This window comes from Botryllus schlosseri, chromosome 4 (genome assembly GCF_051294905.1).
Source record: "Botryllus schlosseri isolate E-star chromosome 4, Bs_hap1, whole genome shotgun sequence".
NCBI classification, from domain to species: domain Eukaryota; kingdom Metazoa; phylum Chordata; class Ascidiacea; order Stolidobranchia; family Styelidae; genus Botryllus; species Botryllus schlosseri.
The window spans coordinates 7,237,693-7,255,976 of record NC_137239.1 but is presented as its reverse complement, the minus strand read 5'-3'; the positions used below and the strand labels follow the sequence as shown (position 1 = coordinate 7,255,976).

The 18,284-nt window shown below is 40.0% G+C and overlaps 3 protein-coding genes and 1 long non-coding RNA gene across 4 annotated transcripts in view; 1 reads left to right on the top strand and 3 right to left on the bottom strand.

Annotated features, from left to right (window-relative positions):
- LOC145437984 (uncharacterized) overlaps positions 1-18,284 on the bottom strand; it is a gene marked incomplete at its 5' end in the record, with an annotated part of 459,138 nt that overhangs the window by 162,546 nt on the left and 278,308 nt on the right. The window lies entirely within an intron of this gene.
- Positions 1-18,284, bottom strand: part of LOC145438129 (uncharacterized) — a 227,461-nt gene that overhangs the window by 118,257 nt on the left and 90,920 nt on the right. The gene's annotated exons all lie outside the window — the stretch shown is intronic.
- Positions 1-18,284, top strand: part of LOC145438096 (uncharacterized) — a 367,020-nt gene that overhangs the window by 313,681 nt on the left and 35,055 nt on the right. The gene's annotated exons all lie outside the window — the stretch shown is intronic.
- Positions 14,181-15,825, bottom strand: LOC145437937 (uncharacterized). Its single transcript, XM_080315308.1, has 8 exons — positions 15,787-15,825; positions 15,649-15,690; positions 15,473-15,590; positions 15,351-15,423; positions 15,174-15,285; positions 14,925-15,117; positions 14,691-14,869; positions 14,181-14,634 (listed from the first exon to the last, which is right to left on the bottom strand). Exons 1-8 carry the CDS (start codon positions 15,823-15,825, stop codon positions 14,311-14,313), a joined length of 1,080 nt encoding a protein of 359 aa, XP_080171434.1. The 3' UTR covers positions 14,181-14,310.

The following is an 18,284-nucleotide window of genomic DNA, read 5'->3' as shown; positions in this document are numbered from 1 at the left end:
GATATGAGCTGAACAAAGGCTTGATCTGTGTACATTGAACAGAGGTGTAGTTGTATGTAAAGAGCTGGTGTAACTTGTATTTAAACTATTGCTTACTGAACTATACTAGGACATTTCCCATAACCTGCTAATTCCAATTAATTGCGTTAAATAAATTTAATCAGAAGGAAGGATTTTGAAAGATTGACAACAGTTACAATTACTGCAATGAAGGAAAAGTATTCAACTTCTTCGATGAGATGTCACAAAGTTTTTGTACTAAAGACAATCAAAGTGTCCTTTGTCTGATATATTTTCTCATCTCAATTCAAAGCAACTATAAAATCTTAGAATCAAAGTTATTTGTTAAGCCTACCGTATGTCAATTATTATAATGGAAATTTGAACCCATAGGAACAACGATTCTACTATATTTATTGTCGGATCTTGTTTGAAATCAATTACATTTTCAGCAAAACGAGGTTGATGAAGTCAACTGTCTTCTCCAAGCCAAGTTGAGAGACAAACGAATATAATCCAAGACCGTAGCGCATGTCTTATTGAAACAGGTACCGTAATCTTTCTGTTTTGTGGACCATACAAATATACATAGACCTGCAACGTTCTGCTATAAATTTCATTCTGAGTTACAGGTCTGCATTCTCACTGTTGCCTGTGCGTCTGAATGTCAAAATGGCCGAATTGAAAAAAACGCAGACCTGATAAAAAATATTTTTATTAGTCGTTTTGCTAATTTTAGTCCTGCTCAGTGATAGGATTTCACGTGTATCCGACCGCCTTTCCTGCGCTTCTGTAACCTACCTCTCTGAAATATTTATATTTATTTCTGCATAAAATTTAGAATTTTACTTGGCATATTCACAACTTTGGTATTTCATCATATTTTCAAGGAGCACCACTTGGAGTCTACCAGTAAAAAGATGGAGCCGCCATGGCACGCCACGAACCAGGGATTCATCAAGCCTGGGTTGCAGCTTACCGCAAGAATATAAAAATGCTTCAGCAAAGATGAAGTATTCAGAAAGATTGTTGCTGCTATGCATTGGATTTCTCATATCCTAAATGAGGACTTCTCAAACTGGGGGCCTGAAATCGTTTGAAGCGGCGCGAAGCTGCAGTCAACTGAAATTTTTTTCGCGCGCGGCCCGATTTACCTCCAACTCGTAGCAATTTATCTTTGTATAGTCAGAATTTCATATTCGAGTATTCTCTCCTCAAAAACCATTAACTTCCATGCTATCAAACTATCCGTTGGGATTTCTAGCATTCTGGTTGATTTTTATTTTATGATATTACGATAAGGGGTGTGTGAAATTTTTTGCTGTCATAAAGTGGGCGTTTCTAAAAAAAGTTTGAGAACCACTGCCCTAATGACTTCGAGATTTCAAATTTTTTTGGCAGCAGGCTGTGGTAAAGGACAACAAAAATTTGTATTGACTCGAAGAAGCGATTTCTTAGTTGTTTAAACTAAAAGTGATTGGCATTACCCTGATATAAATACTTGTAATGCAAGCACTATAATATTTTTGATGCCTGGTTAGCGGGCCCAATCTCATTCCGAGGTAACAAATACTTGTGGTTGGTTTTCAGGGTAGTGGTGGTGGTACTGATCGATTTGTTTTGTTTGTTAATACTGAAATTTGGAATTTACAAACCATAATTTGATAAGTTTTCAATAAGTTGTAATTCGTTGCGTGATCATGTTTTCTGCTAATGGACGTAACCATAACCAATGAATTTGATTCCATGCCCCTGTCATGAAAATTTAGGACAATAAATGATATTTTGTTATCAATATCCCAATGCATCGTTTTCATTCCCATGATTGAGTGAGTTGCATGATATTTTTAGTGAGTTTGCTCTGAGTCATTTGTGATGTTCGTGATTTCATGGACTATTCCGGAAACGGTTTCAACTGCTGATTTGAATTTATGAAACTCTGTCACTGCAGCTATTTGAAATTTGAATGTTTGCACGTATTTATTCACCCAGTTTGGGTATTATAAGTGTCATTTATCAATGAATCAATAAAATCTGATTTCATTTTGAGCCCTGCGTTCCGGTGACAGGTCAACCAGCCACTTTGGGACTGAACACTTGTTTAGGTAAACACTTTAAATTTAAACACTTCGCAACACTTCTAAGTGTTCAATTTTGGATCACAAATCGTGTTCAATTTTCCGGGTTGAGCAACACTTCTAAATTTAGAGTGTACAGAGTCGGTGCATGTATGAGACTTCAGAACATGAATTTGTAATCCATGATGCTTGTAGTGCCGGCCATGATGTTATCCATGATGTATGTAATGTCACACACCTCCTTTACGCGAATACTGGGTATCTATGAACAATCGTGAAGTATACTGGATGTGTAATGTCTTGTTATTTTCATGGAAACACGGGGGGTGTAACATGTTTGAATATTGTTCATTGGTTTGTCGATTCAGAGTTGATATCCGGATCCGGTTAATACTTTCTCGGGTTTCCGATTTCAAACTGAACGGTGGGATATGTATTGACCAATAAAGAGTGACACAATATAGTAAACATGTGTGAGAAAACTCACAAGTAACCCGGATTTGTTAGCGCGACGGGGACATAAATTCAACCATTATCCGTGTACCAAGCAGTTACCAAAGTCATGGAGGTTGCTAATTTCAACATATTGACTCTGTGGGAGGCTAAAGCACGAACCGGGACACACACAGACACACACACACCAGGACACACAATATCCGTCAATTTTTCATGATGTAACACCTTTAAAACTAACGCAGTTCTCTACAGACTTTTGCGTAAATCTGTTTTTCGGTAGCGTAGCACGTACCTATACATAGTAAGCTTCAATAACGGAAGTACCATGCTTATAATCAAATCCCCACCCTGAAACTTGGTACGCATGCAGTTGTAGGACATAATGAATATACACCATACCAAATTTCGTCAGACATTTCATGATGTAACACCTTTAAAACCAACGCAGTTCTATACCGACTTTTGACTAAGAATCGGCTTCAAGACATAGCTCAGGCTGAGATCATAGCCTAATAACGAGGGCTTCGAATGGGATGTTATAGGAAGCAAGACGAATCATTGTAAAAGTGTTGAAACTTAATTACATCTGTAATTCCGTCATTAAAGTTGACTACGCATAGGTACGTGCTACGCTCCCGCAAACAGATTCACGTGAAATCGGTATAGAACTGCGTTAGTTTTAAAGGTGTTCCATCATGAAATGTGTGATGAAATTTGATATGTTCCATTGTCATAATGTCCTACACCTGTGAACCAATTTTCAAGTTGCGCATTCAATGTATAGCATGGTCATTTCGTTATTAAAGTTGATTATGCATAGGTACATGCTACTCTCCCGCAAAAGTCGGTGTCGAACTGCGCTAGTTTTAAAGTTGTTCAATCATGAAATGCGTAACCGAATTTGACATGGTGCATTGTGTTACAACTGCGTACCGAGTTTCAAGGTGGGGAGTCGATTATCAACATGGTAATTTCGTTATTAAAGTTGACTATGTATACTGTATAGCTACGTGCTACGCTACGGACAAATAGATTTAGTCAAAAGTCGGTATAGAACTGCGTTGGTTTTAAAGGTGTTACATCATGAAATGTCTGACGAAATTTGGTATGGTGTATATTCATTATGTCCTACAACTGCATGCGTACCAAGTTTCAGGGTGGGGATTTGATTATAAGCATGGTACTTCCGTTATTGAAGCTTACTATGTATAGGTACGTGCTACGCTACCGAAAAACAGATTTACGCAAAAGTCTGTAGAGAACTGCGTTAGTTTTAAAGGTGTTACATCATGAAAAATCGACGGATATTGTGTGTCCTGGTGTGTGTGTGTCTGTGTGTGTCCCGGTTCGTGCTTTAGCCTCCCACAGAGTCAATATGTTGAAATTAGCAACCTCCATGACTTTGGTAACTGCTTGGTACACGGATAATGGTTGAATTTATGTCCCCGTCGCGCTAACAAATCCGGGTTACTTGTGAGTTTTCTCACACATGTTTACTATATTGTGTCACTCTTTATTGGTCAATACATATCCCACCGTTCAGTTTGAAATCGGAAACCCGAGAAAGTATTAACCGGATCCGGATATCAACTCTGAATCGACAAACCAATGAACAATATTCAAACATGTTACACCCCCCGTGTTTCCATGAAAATAACAAGACATTACACATCCAGTATACTTCACGATTGTTCATAGATACCCAGTATTCGCGTAAAGGAGGTGTGTGACATTACATACATCATGGATAACATCATGGCCGGCACTACAAGCATCATGGATTACAAATTCATGTTCTGAAGTCTCATACATGCACCGACTCTGTACATTCAATGTGGGGGGTAGCTGACTTGGAGACAGAAAAACACACATATTTGACCGTAACATGGTCTTAGTATGAACCGTCATGCATTCGACTTGTGGAAAAATGTGTCGCACACTATTTCACCGAGATTACAACCCTTTCACGCTTCACAACTTGATATATCAACTTCACAGGGTAGTTCGGATTCTCAGGTAGACTTGAATCGTGATCCGGATCTCGGAATATAGTAAAATCGGGGTATGTAGTTTAATTACTCACTCACTACTCTATATGTTGGTGGTGGTCATACCCTGCAAACTTTTTTTGGTGTGAACGTAGTGTTTCACCTTACATCAGTTGGTTCAATGTATGTACCGGGTTGTGAAAACTGTCGCTGTTTTGACTATGTGTCACAATCAATACTAAATACGAGAATTCGTTACTCGTCGAAACGCCGCAGTCAGACATCGTTAACAGCGATTCCGTGTATGGCAATCTTGAGGTACCGTTATTAAAGTTGAGTATGCATAGGTACGTGCTACGCTCCCGCAAAGGTCGGTATGGAACTGCGTTAGTTTAAAAGTTGTTCAATCATGAAATGCGTAACAAAATTAGACACGGTGCATTGTCATAATGCCTTACAACTGCGTACCGAGTTTCAAGGTGGGGAGTCGATTATTAATATGGTAATTCCGTTATTAAAGTTGACTATGTATAGGTACGTGCTACGCTACGGAAAAACAGATTTAGCCAAAAGTCTGTATAGAACTGCGTTGGTTTTAAAGGTGTTACATCATGGAATGCCTGATAAAATTTGGTATGGCGCATTGTTATTATGTCCTACAACTGCGTACCAACGTTCAAGGTGATAATTTAATGTTTAACATGCTAATTCTGTTACTAAAATTGACTATGTATCGGTATATGCTATGTTCACGAAAAACAGATATGCATAAAAGTCGATATTCGACTGCGATAGTTTCAAAGGTGTTCCATCATTAGATGTATGATGAAATTTAGCATGGTGCATTGCCATAATGCCCTACAACTACGTATCAAGTTTAGAGTTGGGATTCAATGTTAAGCATGGTAATTCCGTTATTAAAGTTGACTATGTATAGGTATGTTCTATACGCTCCCGCAAAACAGATGTACGCAAAAAGTCGATGTAGAGCCGCGTTAGTTTTAAAGTTGTTCCATCATGAAATGGTTGATGAAATTTGGTATGCTGCATAATCACAATGCCCTGGAGCTCATTTAGATACGTTTTTAATGTAGTTTCACGTTCTAGTTGTTTTGATGTAAGGAAAAAATCATTCGATAACTCGATACAACTAGTTAACGCGCGTTGATGTAACTTTCCTCATTTGTATGCATAGCCTACGCGCAATTGGTTACCGAATTTTTCGATTAGTTTATATTCCGTATTTTATTGGACTGCTTCAACTCCATGGTATTTATAGTATTAAGCAGAAATGAACCTACAATACGAACGTTTTACTTACTCGGAAATGACTACTTTTACGTTAATTTATAAAACTCACGTAAAGCTCACGAAATCCATAGTGTAAACGTCTCTAATGCGCTGAAAAAGGCAGAAAAAGTACTCAATACGCTAAATTTGAATCTAAAAATAATAATTCTCGTAAAACGTAGTGGGTGTGGGATTCGAACCTATATGTGAACACTTGTTCATTGGAACTTAAATCCAACGCCAAAAAGCTATACTTTACAAAAATTTTGGAGTACTGACTTTTTTAGGTAAATTCTGTTACGCGCTTAGTTACTAACTCTGAAAGCCAGCAAAGTTTGTGGTATTTGATCAATATGGAAATTCGTGCACTTTGCGTTTAGGTTGTGGACTAAACATGAGTAACTTATAACACTTGTTCATTGAAACTCAAGTCCAACGCCTTAACCGCTCGCTCAAGCCAGTTCCGTTGCTACGATATCTGAGAAATCTATTAAATTAGGGTAGAAATAACTATTTCCAAGTAAGTTTCACGAAGTCTCGATACGCTATATTTAATCTGAAAATATTAATCCCCATAAACGTACTGGGTGTGGGGTTCGAAGCCTAGAATAATAAGCGGATCGTGATTGAAAATAGAAGGAGGATCACTGGATTAACGTTTATGGAATACTCCGCAATGTAAAATTAGTATATATTGCACAAAATCCAGAGTGTAAGAGTCTTTACTGCATCGGAATAGTGTAGTTTTCCATCTACTTTACAAAATTTATACGATTTTTCTTGCTACGTTCCGGGATGAAATGTAATTTTTCGCACTTTTTAATTTTTAATAAAATTAGTATCCATTATACAAAAACGACGTGTAAAGGTAAAGTACGAATACAAGTACAAGTAGATATTTCAAAGTAAGTAAGTGGTTATGTTCGTAGACTAACCGCACTTCTACGTAACGATTTTTCAGTAAGTAGTCATGTTTCTAGGCTACTTTTACTTCTATTTAACGAGTTTTCATACAAATCTGCTTTCTTTAATGACATTCAAGTAGGCTACTTACTTTAGATTATTAAAAGTATAGTGATTGAAAATAGATCACTGGATTATAGTTTACAGAAAACTCCACAATTCTATGTGACGTCCTTGCATGCCAACAACCTTCGAACTATTCGCCACCTCATAAACACTTGAGTAGGCCTACATTTGATCCGTGTGGGGAAAACCTAGTTAAATTTTCATGTGCATTTAGTTTCCAGCTCTGAAAGCAAGCTTGGTCTATGATCAATAGCAACTTTTGCGTAAAATCCGTTCTATTTCACTTCATACCTATACAATGTAGATAGTCTATTCGAATAATTCGATGTATAATTGAACTTTCCTCTGCATGATCATTAGGGCTTCTATTTTTTGTTGCAGGGCAACTTTGTTGTAGCCAAAAGCGGTATTATCTTGCAACAAGGTTTAAATGACTCGCCTCCGGCGTTTATTGACCGTATTACCCGTATTCTCGTCATGCAAAAATTATGCATGTATTAGTATGAAGCTCAGATGCAGCAAAGTGTGTGAGACTGGCTGTAAAATGGCACGAAGCAGCGACTCTAATTTCCCGGCTTATAGCAAACAACGACGCTGAAATTCTACTTCAGACGCAGCAAAGTGGGTGAGACTGCCTGTAAAAAGCTGCTTCACGTCGTCTTGCATCGGTCACGATTAGTTTTACTTTTCAACTAACTTGTTGTCTGTCGTTATATTCATTAGACTCGCTTTCATGCGGCTAATTTGTCCTTATCATTATAACGTTGGTGATCGCGTACCTGCGGTGAAGGTGTTCGTTTACTTATAGCAACGAGAACCGGACCCCTGCGGCTAGCCGTTGGCATTTTAGTGCTGAGTTAAATACCCTTATACTCGACATGCAAACATTATACAGGTAGCGGTTATACTGCGAGCTGATGAATTCGTCATCTATTCGCCCAGCGTAGTTGTTTCTAATCCCGACATTCCGCTCGTATCGTATATACTACAAGCCAGTGATCGCTACATCAAACAAAACGGTCAGATCGAACGCAGGAACTCGGATCGCAGTGTCGGACGGCAGCAAAGCGGTGTACCTCGAAACATCAACCGATCTGGAGGATTTCAGCTAGTGAATCGACGCAATAACGATCAACGATATCATTGATATGCTCTTTTTACGAAATAAAATGAACTCGTACACTATACAATGCTATTTCAAGGAGACTGAGTAAAGTGTTAGAAGATATGAAAAGCGCTGAATTCTAACGTATAATGAATGATACTTATTTCTCGGAAGCAAGTTATGCAATACATATTGCTAAATACACATGGAAAATCGGTATTGAAATTCACAAAACATTAGAATATCTAGGCGTGGCAATGGGCGTCATATAGGCGTGGTGATTAGGGTTGGGCATGAAAAGGGGCGTGGCAATTAGGATGACGTGGCGCTCTCTGATTGGCGGGTCTATAAAAAGGATCCCCTTACTACTGATATATACTGGAATTTCTTTTGAAACACGTATCAGACGAAACTAAAATAATATGTCCGTTCGTTAGACGAACACGATTCCAAATTCGCATTTCGACACGGGGCTCAATATTGTCCTTGGCTGGTCTCATTTGAAATACGTCAGGCTCAAGCTGGGGCCCATTTACTAGTCGGCGTCTGTCTGCATCAATGTCGAACGTGTTGGCCAACACGCGGTGGTTATTTCATTCAATATCGCTGCCCATCGTTTTGGCAGCGCACACAGCGCACGGAGCCGCGTGGTCGCATGTTGCACGGAACACGGAACTGGTCGGGTCTCCTAGCGTGAAAATGCCCAGCGCCGAAGTGCCTGTTCAGGTAGTAGTCGCGCTCTTGCAGGCTGTACTAAAGCGCTCGAGCGGTTTCATTAGGTTACCGTTCTCTCATAATTGCTAATACGGGTGGACACATTTCTTTATATCTATATATTTTCTTGGGGGTACCCACATCATAATCAAGAAGTAGGGCTCCAGTAAATCGGTCAAGCACGGATAATTTTCCAAAATGAATAAAATCTTATACAAAACACTCTATATTATGTTGATTTACGAAATGATTTTGGGTCGCCTATGAGCATTATGCATTTAAAAAATTGGTGTTTCATTTTTGCAAAATATGGTTATAATATCTTGCGCGCATCATCATGCATCATGCGAGGGTTGCCTACCAATGTTCCCTCTAAGCTGCGCATGTGCATAAATGCACAGTGCTGACATGGTCTCTGCGCACAGAAGTTGTGCACAAAAATCCGAAGTGACGACCTTTTTTTAGTCATTACGCGCTGTTGTCCAAGGGTCTGCGCAGTAAGTTGGTGAGTATGCGTTAAAAATTAGAGAGAACATTGTAATGCCGACCCCTGATCTATGCCATGCGAGGGACAATCTTAGGGTCGAGGCCAAAAAATTGACAACTTAAATCTGAATTTACGATATTCTGTGGATTGATCAACCCGGGCAGTAAATGATCTCCAGCAATTAGAGATGTAGCTCGATGACTAGGCATTTTCCTGTTGTCACCGCTCGTGCATTTTGTTACCTCATGTAGCCGACACGCCCGACGCATGTTCCATTTAGGCTGATGCGTATATATAATTCCATTTACTTTCAACTTGTTAATGTGAATTTCTGAATATGGCGCAATCATTGATAAACTGTGTCTCGTTGGACAAGAGGGATATATAGTTTTATCAATGAAAAATTGATCATACACACGTACACAGTGCAAAATGCCTCTGTCGCCAAGAAGTGACCCCCCTCAATGCATTGCATACCATACACACTTACACAGGCTTGCAAACATTCAGTCCCTTACTGTTTTTTGTTGGCTCATTGAATATTTTCGTATTATTTTGAATATTGAAGCCAATTGAGATTTCTAACCATTGGTTAGCGAGTGAAGATTCAAACGTGTCAGCAACGATTTTGAAATATTATCATAAGTGGTATTTTGATCTGTGTGAATGCAGGTAAGTGCACGTATACCGAATCGACTATTCGGATTAGATATTGTAGGAACAGTCGGTCTGTTCTAAATTTGGTGAGTTGACTCTCCAGTCAGTGTGGTTTTTACTCTCGCTGTTTTATGACACAAAGTGGATCTGCACGTTTTGTGACTTTCGTTTGATATGAGAGAATAAACTATACAGTGTCTTCGTTAATTCGAGTATACAAATAAGAATTCCTGACGATGCCAAAACTGCAAAAAATAAAATCTGAAAAATTTCCACAAATAAGCTATTTTTGGTATTTTTGGCATATGCCAAAAATAACACTTACTTGTTATAACAAATGGTCGTCTTGATATGATTGAGAGGGAGTATCGCAAGATTTTGTCGCACTAAAATCGTAAGAAAGTTGCACTTAATTTTACCAAAATTTGCAGTAAAAAGTCGCAATTGTATTTTTTTTTAGAATTATTGGGGTATGATATTCTTGATAGATTCCGATGTAAAACAAACAGTTCAAGATCTGCAGGAGATCTGCTTGTTTCATTTCTTTATTCGTTATTCGATCGATCATCAATAGCCTAGACTTTTATGCTAATTGGGTTTGAAACATATGCCTAGATAACAGCATTTCGCTGTCAGCTCCTGCAGAGCTGTCTAATTCAGTACTTCCCTTTTCCACCGACCGCCTGGTGAAACCGCCGATAATAACTACATTTTCCCCATATGCAGCAAGACAATAACGCAATGCGGGAATAATATTCCGCAAATAGCTAAACAGCAAAGCGATAGCAAGTCCATAAAACAAGACAAAGACAATTCCCAAAACAGACCTTGCATGAAAACTCACTGTTGTAGACTTTAACAGAATCAATAGCTTGAAAAGGAGACCCAATGAAAATGTAATTTTGGTGGTCTTGCATGGACGTCCGTGAAATGGCGAAGGCCCTCAAATTAAAACGGTAGTGAATCAATCAAGCGATATATTTACATATAGTTCCGGTAATGTCGTGCTTGGCTGGGGTTGTTGAACCACTGCGTCATAGCTAGCATTGAGATGATGTAGATATAGTGCATCACATAGGGAGAACCATACTGGAAATAGTTATGTATCATGTTTTCCTAATATCTCCTTTACATTTTGCACAATACCCGATGAAAGTTGCATTGAAATGTTGCATGAAAAAAAATTTCACCAAAAAGCTTAAAGCATCATGAATAAAACATTTACTGAGTGTTTTGGCAGCTCCAGGGAATTGTAAAAGCAGTTGCAAGAGTTCTACAATCGTGCCCGACTGACGAGGAACGGAAAAGGTCGTTTGTTTGTTTGTTTGGTGGTATTCGTGGTGTTTGTCGACTACTGTGGTCATTTACACCTGGCCGATATTCTTCATCATTTTCCGCAACTGCCGACTTACAGCACGGCCCACCTCTCGTCTTTTTGTAAGACACCGCTACGCGAATGAGGTGGCAATGAGGAGCCTAGGTAAACCTCCAACACTTAGGTATCGGAATTCTGAAGTCGACCTCGGTCGGACTCGAACCCGCACCCATTGGTGTTGCAGCCGCGGATTACACCACTGCGCTATCTCGCCACCCTGGGAAAGGTCGTTAGGAAACCAGCACGATGTGATGCTGAGTTTTATGTTGACGGCTACACTTTCTCATTTAGTGTAGGTCTTACTTATCTATTGTCCATCTACTCAAAAGAGCTAATCACGATCCACAAATGTCTGACTTGGGGGTACCAAACCAGCTACCCTCCAGTCTTCACCAAAAGTGAAAGTGCATTTACAGCGCATCGAAAATAAAAGTTTTGGTAACAGCCTTATCGCTGATATTATTATTATCTGCAGAGAGACAAAGAATTATTTCCTCGTATCTGGTTTGGATACCAGAGTACCATCACATCTGATAAAATGAAAGGACAAATAAATTGGAAAAGTATGCTGCAAGTTCCACTGACGCCGCGATCATGTCTGTTCCTTTGTCGCTGAAGGAAGCCAAAGTGCGAGGCTCCGAATACTGTCGTGATAAATGAATTTGCAAGTTCAGTGAGCAAACAGAAGATTCCGAATTAAATCGCATTTTCTCTCGGCGCAACGAAATCCATGTTTTACCCTATAGTCACGAATCCAATCGTTAATCCTCGTCCATGTACGTAGAGACGGGTGCTGTCGATATTCACACCACCAAATCCGAATAGGGAACTATGAAGACAATGTCGTAGGGGAGATGTGGTACCGATGGATCAAAAATTGCAAAATGATCTCTGGCCCTCAAATCTTCAGCCGAGAATGGCAGATCTTTTGCTGTCTCAACACTTCGATACGAGCTCTACCTATCGTGGACATTTACACGAATATACACCTTTTCAAAAAATATTTATAAACGTTTAGAATTTGTTGCTCGAACGTGTCATCGGTCCCCACCCGGTGGGTCCAAAGGCACACGACCATGGAACCTATGAGACATACGCTCATAAACTCAAATTTGTTAACTTGTTTTGTTGTGTACTATAAGCTAAGCTACAGCAAGCCAATGAAGAATGTTTCGTCGCGACCTTCAAGAATAAAATAGATTATATCAACTGATATGTTGGCATAAACTCATGTTTTGATTTACGCCTAAACTTACAAAATTAATGCCGCATACATATTACCCGCTAATCGACATTTTGACTTTCAAATAACTCGAAATAGCGATAAAACACCACAGGTACCTATGATTTACAGCCTATATATTAAGGCGAGTTTCTGTTGTTAAGTGATTAGTTGGCCCATCTATTTTGCTTGATTTGGCTATGGTACCATAGGTCCCCCACCCCATAAATATTCTAATTGACTTAAAAATAGTCCACTCGAGGATGGTATTGATTCAAAAAATATGTGCCATTATATACCCTGATACAAGCCCTATATTTCACATCAAAAATTATGGCGAGTTTGTTAGTCTGAAAGGTGATATAGAAAAATTAAAATGTCGATCCAAATTTACTTTACACCCCCTAAAACGTAAATCTATATAAATTAAACATGGAACGGCAACTACCGATTTTGCTGCTTCGTTCCGCTTCGCCGCGGCTGGAGTGGAGAGTGGTTTTGCGTAAGCGACTGTAGGATTTCTGGCAATCCAAAAGCTATCTTCCCGAGCACAGAAATTATTGAATATGGTCTTGATTGAAAGCCACTGTTGCACCGATTCCGAAAATATAAATCAAAATAATGGTCAGGCACTGATCCACCTAGAATCCGTCCTCCAAGTCGAAATATCGGCATTGTTCGAACAATCAGAGAGTCGCAACGGGTCATTGTGTTGCAGTTACCCGATTGTTCTGAACAATGCCGATATTTCAGACTTGGAGGACAGATTCTAGGTGGATCAGTGCCTGATCATTATTTAAATTTATATTTTCGGAATCGGTGCAATAGTAGCTTTCGATCAAGACCAGATTCAATAATTTCTGCGCTCGGGAAGATAGCTTTTGGATTGCCAGAAATCCTACAGTAGCTTACGCAAAACCACTCTCCTCTCCAGCCTCTGCGAAGCGGAACGAAGCTGCAAAATCGGTCGTTGCCGTTCCATGTTTAATTTCTATAGTAAATCATTCGTCACAGACTCCATAACTCACGCAGGTCGAATTTTTTTGCATTTGAGGAAAGATTCTGTCAGCATCTAACTGTAGACAAATTCACGGAGTGCAATCATGGAATTATCATGGAGAATTCTTCAAGTATTTTCGGTCCCAGTGATCCATCAGTACCACATCTCCCCTACTTGCCAGCAGCAAGAGACAGTTTAGCATTCATTCGTCCATTGCTCCAGATATCTAGGCACACGGGATTACCTGCAATTTCCAGCTAGGAGACAAGTCATTCTCTATAGAAAACATCCTGACCCACCACGCCACAATTTTCCCAGCGATATAATTTGTTTTGCTATAACCGGAAGAGACAATTAAGTAAGGGAATCATGAAAATACAATCAACCTGGTGCACAAGTTCATAGCTGCCGAGTAGCATAATACAATAACCACAACAACAACCACAACAACAACAACTATACTACTGGTCCACAAATTAAGCTCTTATCACTTCGTTTGCGATCAATTTATTTGAGACATATTGACGGAAGGTCAGTGAAACCATACTGCGTTATGGTATAATGACTGGTTGCTCACTCGAGTCATTTCAGCGTTTCGAAAACAGCGACACCTATTACTTGATGACTTGAAATTTTGCTTCGAGTCGCAAGTCAGTCCACATTTTTAGGCGCCAAGTCAGGTCGTTTTCGCAATGTGAATTGAGTCAAGTCGAGTCATCTGGAAAAATGACTCAACTAATACTCGATTCAAGTCATGATTCGAACTGTTCCAGCACTAGAAATCTGTACTGTGTTCTCGCACATTAGCACCACCCTTGCAAAAAGTTATCATGCATACTGCGCAAAAGTAAACATTCCATGAAAATATAAGCGGGAAAATCTCCTGTTCGAATAACAAAATCTGGTTGCTCAAAATATTTGTACTCTGTGGTTGTGAAAATCACAGACCATTATGTCCCCGCCTGATAAAAGGCTAACTCCTTGCGGCCCCTTGAGCTGTTTCGGCTCAGAACCATAACTTCCAAAGAAAGTCACAAAGACTCCGTCGCTCGTGAAAACCTGAACCCGGTGGTTGCCGTGGTCGGCGACGATAATGTTACCAAGATCATCTGTGGTGACACCTTTCGGATTCCTGAACTGAGACACGTTCGTTCCTTCCGTTCCAAACTGGAATAGACTGCGGCCGTACTCGTCGAAAACCTGAACTCTGAGGTTGCTGTCACTGACAATGACCTATTAAAATGTTAAACGTCAAGCGAGTGCATGTGAAACTAACATTCTGAACTTACTCTGCCGTTTGAAGTCACGGAAAGATAATGCGGATGATTCAAACGTTCCGAACCGAACTTCCGAACGAACCGTCCGTTCTCCGAGAAGACTTGAACTCGGTGATTGTTGACGTCAGAAACGTAAATCAGCCCCTTGTCGTCTGTTGCAACTCCACAAGGATTAATCAGTTCTCCATCTCCTGAATTAGAATGAACGATATTTCCATGAACCACTGCGACATCACGCAGCATCACCTGAGCCTTTGCTACCGAACTTCCGAATAAACCTCCCGTGCTCGTCGAATATTTGAATTCGATGATTTCGCTCGTCCGAGGCGACAATCCATCCCCTAGACGTTACACACACGTCTGCAACGTAAATAAATTGACCTTCCGCTGCTCCGAAGTTCCCGAAGGCTCCCTTCACTTGTCCGTTTGCGTCGAAAATCTTGGAGCACGAATGTTGTAGCACGGCCGTGAGTTGTTGAAACAAAACCCACCAACCTGAATCCGATGGTTGAAGGTATCTGCGACTAAGATATCATCCGCAATCGTTGAAGAAATGCCTTGTGGAGAACTCATCTGCCCTACGCGACCGCCTTCTGTCCCGAAATATCTACAAATAGATTTCGTTTCAACGACTTCGACTTAAAGCTTCATGACGAAGGTGAAACCATTCACTTTTTCACTTGTCCTTTTTGCCGATATCTACGGAAGACTTCTATCGTACGAGAGTATTCCACAGGCGTTCGATCTAAACAGAATCGTTTTTGGGAAGCGACAAAATATAATAGTGATCAAACCTGATGGCAGCAGGCCGCCTTGCGTCGATTCGCCGCCAAATATGGTCTGTTTATGAGCGGAAACTGCGCCGAAATTAGATATTGCGGACAGGAGAGAAATTTCGTCGCTATTGGTGAACTGAACATGGTTTGATTCATCTCACGTTACGGATGGTTTATTCAACGGATGCACATACTTTTATCGTTTGACAAACTTTGTCCGACGCGATTCCGTTGCTCTGGAGATATGAGCGACCTTGTTGTGTCAAACAAAGTATTTTGCTCTGGAATTGCTGGATTTCTTGATTGCTAATCGTGAGGGGTCGTTGGCATACCTCACTTGCAACCTGGCGGTGAGTCTTCAAGGCTGCCATTTTCAATTTAAGGTCTCTCTGCTCGCGTTGCGATGATCTTAACGGAATTTGGAATTTTTTCCGCTAAATAACCGCTCGCTGAATAGTAGGTGTTACTTGTACTTGCAATAGAAAGGTATCTGCTATAAATTCAGTACTACCCCGCATTCGCACCTTTACCACCCCTGATGACGTGAGATGTTACAGTTCCATGAGCCATGTACTTAGTATATCATTATTATGATGTTCCTTATTTTTGCCATCATACATACGTAGCTGAACCTTACTTGAATTGAATTATACCTATAGTTTCAACGAATAAATTCCTCGTTACATAAAAGCATACCAATCATCCAATTCCGTTTGCCTTCGTCGGTAGGATCAGGATTCAAGACCATGATCTAATTTCTGGTTTTCCGAACATGCGACTGGTTAACTGTATCTTCTGAATCGAGCCAGGCTTGGCTGATATTGTGATACATACGAGAATGGACTCTGAGCTGATATGAAAGGAGTTTCATTCCATCTTTTTCCGAATTCGTAAATTTATTCAATTTCCTAGGTAATACGTATTCAGTCTAATTCTAATTCTCGCAAGGGCTGGAAATTTTCCAGTTGACCCAAGGAGCAAATATCCGATCGCAAGAGATCGGAATTGGGCCATTCCAAACTGGACAACAAAAGTTGGAACCACCATATTCTAAAATTTGTAGTACATGCATAGATGAGTTAATTTCGAACACAATAAACGTTATTAGAGGAAAATTGAACTGCGGGGTCAAGAGTTACGTCATTTTGAAAAATGACGATTTTTTTGCTGATGTCAGGTCTGCGGCAGTCAGTTTTTTTAATGTAATATTCGAAAAGGTGTAAACATATGTTTGACTACAGTTGAGATTTGAAACAAACTCGGTTTTCTGAGTATCTAGTCTAATGATCTATCTTCCCATGTGGCAATAAATGTCATGCGGTGTAGAGTTGAAAGTTAAATTTAGGCGAAACTTGATCAATGGTCTGATATCGGTCAAGCGTTACACAATTTAGAATGTGAATTGTTCAAAACCCTATCAAAATATTCAAGCGAGTAGGATGTCGAATAAAAGTTGGCTTAAAGGACAATTTTTTATAGCTGTTTCATTTTGATTTTTTCACTGTAAAGTGGTAAAATTCCAGTTTTAAGAGTTCGCCACATTTGCACATGGAAATGCGTAAGTTTGGAATATGGCAGACAGGTGGTTCCCATACGTTTTTGACTGAACACACCTTATTAAGCTCAGCATATATTGATCACTCTCCCAGAAGACAATATGTCAGGTTTCAATAATCTATTTGAGACCAAGAGTTGTTTCTTAGGTGTTTATTCATGAGAATACCTACCCATTGCTCCCACCGTTTACCCGACCGTTATTGAATTTCTCCGCTTTAACTTAGTCTACTCAAACAATCAATGACAAAAGTATTGGGTAGTAGGGAATGAAGGCTCGGAATAAACCTGAAGTGGGGAATGAAGTAAAAAGGGTTGGGAACCACTGGACTTTCCTGTACAAAACAAAAACCTTGATTGGCCGAAACGGGTATTAGCGAGCTTTAGTTGAAATCAAAACTTGTTGGATATCTGAAAGAAGTAGCCTATCTAAGTATTTCCTATTTCATTTTGTAAAAAACTTTTGGGATGGTTTGTGCGCCAGAAGTTGAAAAATAAGTGCGGACGGCGCACAAAGAAGGTGGAAGACACTGTTCTAGTTGATTGGAATATGTACAAATAGATCCAAAACACAAACTCTAAACTACGCCGTTACAAACGCATTTTGTTTCCTGTCTTGCGGCATTCGCTAACTGAATACTCTGAACTCGCACATACCCGGCTTCCATAGAAACCATCGCCTCTACTTCTTTAAACAAACATACCCTTCGCGACTGCAGTTCCGAGATGGAGCGCTCTATCGACTGCAGAAAATGTATCGATGAAATAAGAAAACAAGGATGATATCCTTGAAGTCACCTGTGATATTTCACGTTTCACATCCCAGCCAATGTCTTCCAACTTCTCGGCTCTCTTTCGTAAATCAGAATACGATTTTGCCAATTTGGTGTCGAGTTGCTTGACCTAAAATTGGCGCAGACATTGGGCATTGGATCAGAGGGGTGCGGATTTTTTGGTCCCACCTGCTTGAGAGATTGACTCAACTCTTGCTGCAACACGCGTGTATGGCGCTCAATGCAACTTCTGCACAGGAACTCGTCACAGTGGTTGCACTTGTCCACGTCATCAGCTGCCATTTCACATTCCTGATTTTGAAAATACATTATGATCACCATACATCAATGTTACACGAGTTTTTCAACCTTGCATTCTCGATTCGGTTTCTGTTGATCCGCACAATCCAGCAGTTTCACTGCCATCAAATTTGATGGAAGGCCTTGGACGCCATTACGCGGGAGGTTGTGACAAGCACGACATTCGGGACAGCAGACTCTGA

What these genes read in the sequence shown, in the direction of transcription:
- LOC145437937 (XM_080315308.1), bottom strand. Translation starts at nt 15,825, where the DNA reads ATGGCAGCCTTGAAGACTCACCGCCAGGTTGCAAGTGAG. An exon ending in ACCGCCAGGTTGCAAGTGAG is followed by an intron (nt 15,691 to 15,786) that starts GTATGCCAACGA and finishes TCATATCTCCAG; the next exon opens with AGCAACGGAATCGCGTCGGA. An exon ending in CCTTCAACCATCGGATTCAG is followed by an intron (nt 15,118 to 15,173) that starts GTTGGTGGGTTT and finishes TCGTGCTCCAAG; the next exon opens with ATTTTCGACGCAAACGGACA.